The 11,769-nt window shown below is 51.2% G+C and overlaps 1 protein-coding gene across 2 annotated transcripts; it reads left to right on the top strand.

Annotated features, from left to right (window-relative positions):
- Nucleotides 1-1,313: 1,313 nt before the first annotated feature.
- Nucleotides 1,314-7,744, top strand: Slc22a17 (solute carrier family 22 member 17). 2 transcript variants are annotated; one of them, XM_031361295.1, is made up of 10 exons: nt 1,314-1,467; nt 1,603-2,091; nt 2,181-2,284; nt 4,481-4,635; nt 5,500-5,665; nt 5,837-5,982; nt 6,117-6,222; nt 6,380-6,597; nt 6,846-6,957; nt 7,120-7,744. In XM_031361295.1, exons 2-10 carry the CDS (start codon nt 1,825-1,827, stop codon nt 7,406-7,408), a joined length of 1,563 nt encoding a protein of 520 aa, XP_031217155.1. In that variant the 5' UTR covers nt 1,314-1,467; nt 1,603-1,824; the 3' UTR covers nt 7,409-7,744. The 2 variants fall into 2 exon arrangements, with proteins under 2 accessions (XP_031217155.1, XP_031217154.1); XM_031361294.1 differs by having other exon boundaries at nt 1,600-2,091.
- Nucleotides 7,745-11,769: the final 4,025 nt, after the last annotated feature.

Raw genomic sequence — 11,769 nt, 5'->3', positions numbered from 1 at the left:
CAGCCTGGTCTACAGGGTGAGTTCCAGGACAGCCAGGGCTACACAGAGAAACCTTGTCTCGAAAAACCCCCCCAAAAAAAAGGAAGAAGAAGAAGAACTGTCACGTTATCCTCTGACCTCCAACAAATGCAGCATGGTATGAAGCATCTGCATTTTTAAAAAAAAAGATAATTCCATCTGCACCACAAGTAACGTGGAGAGAAGCAGAGTGGGCTCACAACACCAGTGCACCCCGAGTGAGAAAACTGTGGAGTAGTAATTTAGGAAGAGTTTTATTAGGGTCTTCACATGAGATGGAGGCATTCCAAGGGCACACATCGAACATCGGACCACAGGTGAGGGTACCATTCTCTCAAAGAGGGAAGGATCAGAAGACACTCAGGTTATGGGGAGGGTGTTGCATGATGGTGCTCTTGAAGCGTCTAAGAGACATTCACGCTTATGTGGGCTCCCAAGAGGTTGCTTCACTGACTCAGGACTCTGAGAAGAGATGGGAATAGGAATCAGTTGCATCTTGTCTGGGTCGATGGTGTCTAGTACAAATAGCGCGGAGGTAAGGATATGAGATGTGAAGGTAAGCATAAACTCTGTAGAGGAGGAGGAGGAGCATGTGACTTCCATGGAGAAAATGAACAGGAGAGAAAAGCCACAAGGTGAGACTTGACAGTCAAGGAAGGAAGTTTAGAAGAGGTGGTCAGCATTGCCAAACGTTGCTGGAAAATGGGGATCCAACCAAATTAGGTGAGGGAAAAGCAGAGACTTGTTCCCCTGAAGAGAAGATAGCAGAAGCAAGGTGCCAACTGATTCCTCCATCTGCATAAGCCACACTGCAATTACTGAATCACCAGCCTGCCTCCCCTAGAAAGGGCATTTTGTCCATCCTTTAATCCTTCGGGCCTCACACACTGCCTGGGATACAGTAGGCACATACTAAATTGTATCGATAAAATTAATGTGGAAGGGTGGCGAGTGGATGGATGAATGAGTGACAGGGAAGAACTGGAATAAGGAGGCATCTCAGGCGTTTGTCCCTGCTATATCCTTCACTATTTTTTTTAAACCGCAATGGCCTGCAGCCCCGAGAAACAAACGACTGAGACCCCAGCCCCTCCTTCCACGGGGCCTTGGCCCCCCTTTATCTCTGACGAACAGTCTGGACCCAGGTTCTGCTGACGTGGGAAGGGGAGGAGAGTCTGGAGGAAGGGGAGGGGAAAGCAGCGCAGAGACCGTAGAGACGGAGGAGGCGCCCGCGGCTGCAGAGCTGCAGAGCGGGGTCTCCCGGCCCTCGGCGTCTCAGCCCTCCGCAGATAGCCGGGCCAGACAACAGCTCGTTCTCTCGGCGCGGCCCACAGGGCCCCAGCGATCGGCAAGCTGGCTCCCCGAGTAGCCACCGGGACCCCCGAGCCCAATGGCGGGGGCGGCAACAAAATCGACAGCACCGTGGAGATCGCCCCCGGCTCCAATGGAGTAAGTGTCTGCGCCCCGGGGGCCTCGGGCGACCTCTCCCCGCCCGCGACGCGCGCCCCGCCTCCCACCCGCGCCCCCCGCGTGCCCGCGGCCTCCCCCGCCTCACCTTCTCTCCCCCACCCCTCGCCGCAGCAGGTCGGGAGCCTCGGAGATGCGGTCCCCCCCGAGCAGCTGCAGGGTGAGCGGGAGCGCCGGCGGGAGGGGGAGGGCGACTCGCTGGGCAGCAGCCTGTCGCTGGCCGCGCCCCCGGGCCCCCTCAGCTTCGAGGCTCTGCTCGCCCAGGTGGGGGCCCTGGGTGGCGGCCAACAGCTGCAGCTCGGCCTGTGCTGCCTGCCCGTGCTCTTCGTGGCGCTGGGCATGGCCTCAGACCCCATCTTCACGCTGGCGCCCCCGCTGCACTGCCACTACGGCGCCTTGCCCCCCAACGCTTCGGGCTGGGAGCAGCCCCCCAACTCCAGCGGCGTCAGCATCGCCGGCGCGGCCCTAGCAGCCAGCGCCGCTAGCGGAGTCGTCACCAGTACGGACCCCTCGTGCAGTGGCTTCGCCCCACCAGACTTCAACCACTGCCTGAAGGACTGGGACTATAATGGACTGCCGGTGCTCACCACCAATGCCATCGGCCAGGTGAGGCGGGCGGGTGGGACCTGGAGTGGGAGCCGGCCAGGGCAGCGAGGACCCGGCCTCATGCGACTGCACCACTCTCACGTCCCCAGTGGGATCTGGTGTGTGACCTGGGCTGGCAGGTGATCCTGGAGCAGATCCTCTTCATCTTGGGCTTTGCCTCCGGCTACCTGTTCCTCGGTTACCCCGCGGACAGGTGAGGATTTGGGGGGGGGGTGGTAGGGCAGATAGAAAAGAGGGGATGCTGACAGAGCTAGCGAGCAGCTGGGTTTGCAAGAGGACACGGATGGTTTCGTTGTTGGCAGTCTCCTCCTTACACAGGACTCCTGTGTAACTACTGTTTCGTCCCCCCACAAGAAATACACATTCTATACCCACTGCCACACAATGAAATGGCCTCACACTCATGACCCATTACCCCAGTCACTATCAGAAGATCTGCATCCATGAGACAGTGAAGAGACTTCATCTCAGAAGTCAACCATTTTTCAACCAAAATCTGGCCTTCCGCATTTCATGTTCCATCTCCCTCTTACAATCCCACATTCATCCTCACTGGCTGCTAACCTACCCAAACTGCTAGCTCGTCTCAGTGGCCACATTACTAAACCTTAATGTTAATCCCCAAATATAACCAGCTCCATTCCCATTGACCAATAAGTTAACTTCACAAATGGATGAAACCCCCCTCCCCCATCTCTGATCAGGGCCCCAACCGCTACCGACCGTTGTCAGTTATCTCTGCTAGATACTCACTGAAGTAACTCACACTTCCACACCTGCCATCCACTGCCTCTGCCCTGTGGATCTCTGGCTCCAGGAGAGCCTCACAAACCAACAATCTTCATGGCTAGCCAGAGCTTTCAGATCCTCTTGGACCCAAACTCCCATTTCCATGAATGAGTGGTATCTCATCCAATGAGCAGAGCTTCATCCAGCTAACTGGTAACCCTCTGGTTAGATCCCAGTCCCTGTTGCCTCTGCTTCTGAAAACCAGGACTACTGACATGTGATCTACAGTCCTGCCTAAGTGATTCATGGGTTAATACTTCAAAATAGTGGTCAGGTTCCTGAAAACCAAATAGCCATCCTCACTGCTTAATAATCACATATACCTGAGAGCCAGTGGTCCTAAGCCCACAGAGGAGTAGCCTGCCCCCAAGCTTCAGTAGCCTCATTCCTATGGAGTAATGGCCTTGTTCCCAGTGACGGACAATTTAGCCTGCTAAAGTCAAAACCCTTAACCACAGTAATCGAGTTGGCTCATCTTCATGAAAAACAGCCTTAACCAATGCCTTATTCCAAGGCATTGATACTCCCTACCCCAGTACTCCCTTTCCAAATACCATTGACCTTGTCTGTCTTCATCTGCCATAGACCATTATTCATCTTCCAGCACTGAGTAGCTTAGTATCCCTGTAGCCCTGTCCTTGCTGGCTTGGGATCAGTGACCATCATCAGCTACCAATACCCACCATAGTCAATGTCATCTCTCTATCCGTAGGATCTCTTCTCATAGATTAACCTATTTCCCCCCATGGGCACCCACTAGCCTACACTAAGACCTTCAGCTGTCCCACCACTAAAGATCAGTTCGCCAAAAATAAGTATTCTAATCCCATGGATCAATAGACCCATTCTCCTGAATCAGTAGCTCTCCTCTTCTGACCAGTGGCTCTTTCCACTGCCTACCCTTATGTTTAGCCCCAAGCCTCAACTTTATGAACAGTGGTCTCATCCCTGTTCGCTGATGAATAAATAGTATCCGCATGTGCAAGTAGCCACTGGTCACCTCCCAGATCCGGAGCTCCTCTGCGTAGATCCATGACACCCAGCACCTCTGACTGATCCGGGTGATCTGAGCAAGACAAGATCTGTCTGTCCCCTCTCATGAAAGCTTCTACCAACAAGGATGAAGGCCCCAAAATCCCCTAAGCAAGATCTCATTCTCCCCAATCATGGTTGATCTCACACCCATGGTTAAATGTCCTAATCTCTGATCCCTGTCCCCAAGAGTCATGATCCCCTTCCTATAAAACCATAGCTAGAGCGTATTGCCCAGTAGTCTGACATCATGCACATATAACCCCATCCCAATCACCTGCCATCTCTTTTCTCTGTCTCTCTCTCTTTTCAGTTTTAGATAAGGTCTGTATATGTAGTAGTCTTGGCTGGCCTTGAAGTCACACAAATCCGCCTGCCTCTGCCTCCCAAGTGCTGGGATCAAAGGTGTACGCCACCACACCCACTTGGCCATCTTTTTCTAGCTTCAATACAACTCTTGCTCCCTGCATCTCATCCTCATATCAGCTTTGAAGCAGGCAGCTAGGCTCCACCTAGTACCTCCTCCATCAGGGAGTCTGGGTGGCCAAAAGTCCTCCCTACTTTCCAGGTTTGGCCGTCGTGGGATTGTGCTGCTGACCTTGGGGCTTGTGGGCCCCTGTGGAGTGGGAGGAGCTGCTGCAGGCTCCTCTACGGGAATTATGGCTCTTCGATTTCTCCTGGGCTTCCTGCTAGCTGGTGTTGACCTTGGTGTCTACCTGATGCGTAAGTGTCACCCTGCCAGAGACCTCTCTCTGCCTTGGGTCTCATGCCTACTTTCTGCATTGCCAGACAATTTCCACTGCCCCTAGGTCCCAGTTCAGCTGTCCAGATTCTCAGCTGTCTAGATGCCCAGGCCTTTTAAAGGGTCCAGGCAGGGAGTCCTGCTGCTTCTCACATAGTCCTCCCAATGGCCGTTATCTTTAAAATCCTGACCTGGACTTACTTTTGTCAGACAATAGAGCCTCATATTTAAAAAAAAAAAAAAAGAGCCAGGAGGTGGTGGTGCACACCTTTAATCCCAGCACTTGGGAGGCAGAGGCAGGTGGATTTCTGACTTTGAGGGCAGCCTGGTCTACAGGCTGAGTTCCAGGACAGCCAGAGTTATACAGAGAAACCCTGCCTCAAAAAAAAAAAAAAGTAGTATTGGCCATATATGGTGGCATATGACTATAATTCCAGTGCTTGAGAGACTGTGGCAGAGAGGTTGTGAGTCCAAGTGTGACCTGGGCTACATTGTGAGAGCTTGTCTCAGACCCCACTCTAAATGAAATCCTGAGAAGCTTGTGTGACCTTGGATAAGGGTCGATCTGAAGGTCAAATAGGAGATGGAAGGTAAAGGGGCTTGCAAACCAAGAACGCTGAGCATCCAGGCGCCTCGGAGCCTAAAGTCTAGCTAGGTTTGAGGAGGAGATGAGCATAGGCTCTCCCTCCTTGCCACCCAGAGGTCAGCCTGTGGGAGGTGATGGCTGCAGCCTCTGCTGGGGCCTGACCTAGCTTTCTGTCCTTTCCTCCACCCTCCCTCTCCTCTTCTCTCTCACACCTCCTTATTCCCTGGCTCTCCTCCCCTCATCCCTACTGTATCTCCAGGCCTGGAGCTGTGCGACCCAACCCAGAGGCTTCGGGTGGCCCTGGCAGGGGAGTTGGTAGGGGTGGGAGGGCACTTCCTGTTCCTGGGCCTGGCCCTTGTCTCTAAGGACTGGCGATTTCTGCAGCGAATGATCACGGCTCCCTGCATCCTCTTCCTGTTTTATGGGTTAGTATCACCCTTCACCTCTGGCCTGGTTCGGCCATTTTTATTTCCAGCATAGCCCTTTAGTCCAGAACTCCTCTCCACCAACTGCCTGGTCCCTCAGAGGTGGGAGCTTCCCATCTGTTCGTCCAGAGAAAGAGGGCTTTACAGTTTACCCTACCACCCTGCCCATAGCTGGCCTGGTCTGTTTCTGGAGTCTGCACGGTGGCTGATAGTGAAGCGGCAGATTGAGGAAGCTCAGTCTGTGCTGAGGATTCTGGCTGAGAGAAACCGACCCCATGGGCAGATGCTGGGAGAAGAGGCCCAGGAAGCCTTGCAGGGTGAGAAGCATGGGGTTCCCATGTGTGATGACTTCTGCATGGTTGTAGCTGTGCCCCGTCCAGGGTCTTCACCTCCGTATTGGAGATCATGGGGTCTCAGCTGCTTCTAATGGCTCCTCTCTTTCCCCCCAAAGAACTGGAGAACACCTGCCCTCTCCCTGCAACGTCCACCTTTTCCTTTGCGTCCCTTCTCAACTACCGCAACATCTGGAAAAATCTGCTTATCCTGGGCTTCACCAAGTGAGCCTGGCTGTCTGAGCTGAGGGCCAGGCCAGTAGCTGGGATAGGAGTTGGTTGGTGGGGGGGAGCCTCTTGAAACCCTGCCAAGGATGAAGCTGTGGGAAGCTGTGGATTGGGGTTCAGACGCTGTTCTTTGCTTCCCCAACCTGTTGCACAGCTTTATCGCCCATGCCATTCGCCATTGCTACCAGCCTATGGGAGGAGGAGGCAGCCCATCAGACTTCTACTTGTGCTCTCTGCTGGCCAGTGGCACAGCCGCCCTGGCCTGTGTCTTCCTGGGGGTGACTGTGGACCGTTTTGGCCGTCGGGGCATCCTGCTTCTCTCAATGACTCTCACGGGGATTGCATCCCTGGTCCTGCTGGGCCTGTGGGATTGTGAGCATCTTTCCTTTCCTACCTTGCGGGCTCAGTAAGAGACTCTCAACAGAGGTGTCTCTGAAAGGCTTCTAAGACTTAGACCTTCCCCAGACTGCTGTCCAGTTGTGTAAACTTGTCTGTTTCTCCATTCCATTTCTGATGCCCAAACAGCATGAAGCAGAGGGCTTGAGACCCAAGAGATTGACATCTGAGACTAGGCCAGGTGTGAGCTCCCCACCTCCATTCATATACCTTTTGGCCCCCAGATCTGAACGATGCTGCGATCACAACCTTCTCTGTCCTGGGACTCTTCTCCTCCCAAGCTTCTGCCATCCTCAGTACCCTCCTTGCTTCTGAAGTCATCCCCACCACGGTCCGGTAAGAGCAGAGGTGACAACGGTAGGGGAAAGGGCAGGGCCAATCAGGCCTTGAGACCTTTGGCTGAGGTAAAGGGATGAAGGATGCAGAAAAGAAGCTGTTGGAGAAGAGCTGCGGTGAGGCTCACGGCTATAGGCTCAGTGCCTTCTCCATGTTTCTCAGGGGTCGTGGCCTGGGCCTTATCTTGGCCCTTGGGGCGCTCGGTGGGCTGAGTTGTCCAGCTCAGCGCCTCCACATGGGCCATGGAGCCTTCCTGCAGCATGTGGTACTGGCTGCCTGTGCCCTCCTCTGTATCCTCAGCATCATGCTGCTGCCAGAGACCAAGCGCAAGCTTCTGCCAGAGGTACTCCGGGATGGGGAACTGTGCCGTCGGCCTTCCCTGCTGAGGCAGCCACCTCCTAACCGCTGTGACCATGTCCCGCTGCTAGCCACTCCTAACCCTGCCCTCTAAGCAGTCTCTGAGCCTGGTGGGAGGCTGGCCGAACAGAAAGGTGACAGAGGGCTAGCAAGATAGACAGGAAGGCAAGGCCACCCCGAACAAAAGGCTCAAAGGCGCCTCACACCAGCTATCTAGGAGAGCTCAGAGGGCTATTCCCAACCCCATCTCCTCCCCGCTGCTTTCTGTTCACTTCGCCAGCAAGAGTCAGGCCAGGGGAGAACATCACGCTATAACCATTAGGTCTGGGCTCCATCCCATGCCCAAAGGCATTTCCCAGACCTCGCTCTTTCTCTTTCATTCTGTTTCAATAAAAGACATTTTGAATAAATGAGCATATCGTAGCCCGGACTCTCCTCCCTGTGTTGTCCTTTCCTCGGGGGAATATAAGCAGAAGCAGCATCGGCCTTCTCACTGTGCCCTGCCCCGAAATGTCAATTCAAAGCAAGAACAGCCACTCACTGCCTGCTCTGGGCCAGAACCCTGCTAGGTGCTTCACGTTTTGTCTCTCTTTATCCTTACACCTGCAAGGTAGGTGTTTAGAGCAATTAAGGTTGTATTGTTGGGAGCTACAAGATTAACTTTAGGGGCTAGAGAGATGGCTCAGAGGCTAAGAGTGCTTGCTGATCTTCCAGAGGACCTGAATTTGGTTCCCGGCACCCATGTATGTCTGCTCACAACTGTCTGTAACTCTGGTTCCAGGAATCTCACACCCTCCAGAAGCACCCACCTGCGTATGTTTACAATAACGTAAACGAGCACGAGCATTGACACAAGGTGAATCTCCTTGACTGACATTGGTGTACTTAAAAGGGGAATTTATCAGCTGTGGACAGGTTGAAGTGAGAGCTCAATGTGATGAAGCAAGTGTGTATAGCAAGGACAGTCCTCTGCAGAACCTGCAGTAGGGTTCCTTCCAGGGAAACCCCATGCAAGTCCTCTCTAGCAAGCACATGATTGGCTAGCTTGAGTAGCACACTGTTCCACTCCTAATACCGAGGGACATGAAAAAGGAAAGAAAACTGCAGTTTGGCCGGGTGGTGGTGGTGCACACCTTTAATCCCAGCGCTTGGGAGACAGAGGCAGATGGATTTCTGAGTTCGAGGCCAGCCTGGTCTACAGAGTGAGTCCAGGACAACCAGGACTACACAGAGAAATCCTGTCTCGAAAAACAAACAAAAAAAAAAAAAAAAAAAAAAAAAAAAAAGAAAAGAAAAGTGCAGTTAGGACAGGACTGGATGTTTGAAAATGAGCAATGGCTGTCTATCATAGTATTAACTCTCATCAATAAGACTGTGCTCAAGGACTTGATAACAGTCTGAGGTTACAATGCAAGTGAGGCCCAGTTAGAGCCCAGAGTCAGAGCCCTGCTAGCTACAGTGGCACATGCCTTTAATTCCAGCTGTTGTAGGGTGGAAGCTGGAGGATCCTTAGTTGGAGGCTAGTCTGGTCTACATAGTGAATTCCAGGCCAGCCAGAGCTACGGAGTGAAACCCTGTCAAAACAAACATACAGACAAATCAAAAATCACCAACGATGGAAGGAAAAGGAAAAAAGAATAGAAGAAAAAGTCCCTAGAGCTCATCTCTGCCCTCTATCCTTCTCCCCTTAAACTGGAGATCCCCTTGGCAGCAAGAAAAGGACTCTCTTGGCACCCCTGGGAAGTAGCAGTAGGAGACTGCAGCCCAGTTGGTGGAGTGCTTTCTTAGCATGCACTAACCTGAGGTATGGTTCTCTGTGCATGTGTATGCCCTGAATCTCAGCACTCAGGAGGTGGAGGCAGGAGGATCAAAAGCTCAAGGAAATCAACAAGGCTGGCCTGCAGTACATGAAGTACTGTCTCAAAAACAAAAGTGAAGGCAACAGAAACTCCATGGTAAGAATATTAATAAAAAAGGAAGAGTGGTTAGGAATATCAAAAGACTGCTTTGCTTTGGAAATGGGATCTTTCTATATAGTCCAGGCTAGCCTTGAAATTGCCCTGTAGCCCAGGCTAGGAGATTGTGCTTGAAGGAAGTGAGGCACCTCCACGGACAAGAAGCCTTCAAGCAGATTCCTAACACAGTGTACCTAGGCCAAGCAGATTGCCCAGGCAAAGCAGATTCCTAGAGGCTGGGAAGGGTGGGGTTTATCCTAGGGTGGTTCTGAGAGAGGGCTTTTTAGGAAAATGGAAGTCAGGCCAGAATCCTCTAGAAAAAAAAAAAAAGGTTGGTTATCTAGCTCTCTCGGCAGCACTGGGGTTCCCCTTTGCCAATTCATGTATGAGGCCACATACTATCAATACTATTCAATAAGGCCATGCTACCAGACTCCAAAAAGAGTTTCTGGAGACCTCATGGGTGCATCCTTATTTGGTCTTCATGGTCCCTCAGTAAGGACCTCTTCACTCCTGCTCTATCACATTACAGAAACAGTGTGAAGGGGGAGAAATTGAGGGCACTGGCCATCCAGTGGCAAGACAGGCCTCTGGCTGTTGCTTCCACCCCCATTATATACCTATTAGGTCTGTAATACTAGAGTATAAGCATATATTCTATAGAGCAGTGCACATGGAGTCAAGTGACTCTAGTGTTGCTTAGCTTTGGGTAAAATAAGACACAACCATGGTTTCCACACTAGAGGTAACAACCAACAGATAAGATAGCACTTGGTCTAGTTTTTCAGTTTTGTTCATTTTTCTTTTTTCTTTTATTTTTTGACTTTTTTTCAAGACAGGGTTTCTTTTTGGAACAGCTTTGGTTGTTCAGAAACTCACTTTGTAAACCAAGCTGGCCTCAGACTCAAGGAGATCTGCCTGCCTCTGCCTCCCAAGTGCAGGGGGATTAAAGCTGTGGCCACCACACCCAGCTTTTTTCTTTTTTCTTTCTTTCTTTTTTTTTTTTTTTAATAGAGTCTCTTTGTATGAAAAGTTGACTTCAAAGTCACAATCCTCCAGCCTCAGCCTCCTGGACATTATCATCCACAGAACTTTACCACCAGTTCTGGCTAAGGGATGGTTCAGGGAAAAGCCTCATTCTCAGAGCCACCAAAGAAAGGTTGAGGAGGAAAACCAAAACCAACCAGAAAGCTCCCACAGCTCTTGAATGGGAGGCTGGGAAACATGGACAAGGGAAAGGTAGGAGTCACAGGGAAGTGCAGTCACTCTAGTTCCTAGTCCAGTGGAGACAGTTGTGTGTGTGTGTGTGTGTGTGTGTGTGTGTGTGTGTCTGTCTGTCTGTCTGTCTGTCTGTAGCCCAAACAAATGACATCAATGTCACCAACCATAAGACCTTCTTGAAGATGTTACAAGACTATTTGTACTGAAGGTTATGTGGACTGGCCTGTGGAGTAGCCAGACTGCGAGACGTGAAGACCTGCAGCCCTGTTGCTGCACAACAGATAGAAATGGTGTAGGGGTTTGAGGTAGGGTCCGACATTTAGCTGAGCTGGCCTGGAATCAGTTCAGGCTGGGTTTAAACTCAAAGTGACCTTCCTGCCTCAGTCTCCCAGGCGCTGGGGCTATAGGTATGAACCACCAACCATATCTAGCTCAAGACAGAAAATATGAGTGCCATGTGAGAAAGTATTTCTCTAATAATAAGTTCATTAGGAATCCCCAGGAATTTCAAGGAAATAGTTTTCAGGCAAGAAGACATGACTGTTCTTCTTAAAGATCATAGTGGTTGAAATAGGCACGTTATAAATGTTTTAGTTAGATTTTCAGCTAAGAGTCATAATGAATTATTGAGAGGAAAATCAAAAGGATATAAAGGGTACATTTCTAACTTTAAAAAGTTGTACAAGGCTGGGCAGTGATGGCGCACACCTTTAATTCCAAGCACTTGGGAGGCAGAGACAGGTGGATTTCTGAGTTCAAGGCCAGCCTGATCTACAGAGTGAGTTCCAGGACAGCCAGGGCTACACAGAGAAAACCTGTCTCGAAAAAAACAAAACAAAACAAACAAAAAATAGGTTGAATAAGGCTGGAGAGATGACTCAGCAGTTAAGAGCACTGGCTGGTTTTCCAGAGGACCGGGGTTCAATTCCTGGCTCCCATGTGACAGCTCACAACTGTCCTTAACTCCCATTCCAGGAAATCTGACACCCTCACACAGACATACATGCAGACAAAACACCAAAGCACATGTCTTAGTTAGGGTTTTACTGCTGTGAACAGACACCACGATCAAGGCAACTCTTATAAGGACAACATTTAATTGGGGCTGGCTTACAGGTTCAGAGGTTCAGTCCATTATCATCAAGGCAGGAACATGGCAGCATCCAGGCAGACATGGGGCTGGAGGAGCTGAGAGTTCTACATCCTTTTCTGAAGGCTGCTAGGAGAATACTGGCTTCCAGGCAACTAGGAAGAGGGTCTTAAGCCCATGCCCACAGTG

This window comes from Mastomys coucha, unplaced genomic scaffold (genome assembly GCF_008632895.1).
Source record: "Mastomys coucha isolate ucsf_1 unplaced genomic scaffold, UCSF_Mcou_1 pScaffold9, whole genome shotgun sequence".
Lineage (NCBI taxonomy): Eukaryota > Metazoa > Chordata > Mammalia > Rodentia > Muridae > Mastomys > Mastomys coucha.
Note: the sequence above shows the minus strand (reverse complement) of the source record. Positions and strands in the feature narration are given on the sequence as shown.

Bases quoted from the DNA above. Each gene is read 5' to 3' on its own strand.
- Slc22a17 (XM_031361295.1), top strand. From the start codon at position 1,825: ATGGCCTCAGACCCCATCTTCACGCTGGCGCCCCCGCTGCACTGCCAC. The intron at 2,285-4,480 runs GTGAGGATTTGG...CCTACTTTCCAG, and splicing joins CTCGGTTACCCCGCGGACAG to GTTTGGCCGTCGTGGGATTG. The intron at 6,598-6,845 runs GTGAGCATCTTT...TTTGGCCCCCAG, and splicing joins CCTGCTGGGCCTGTGGGATT to ATCTGAACGATGCTGCGATC.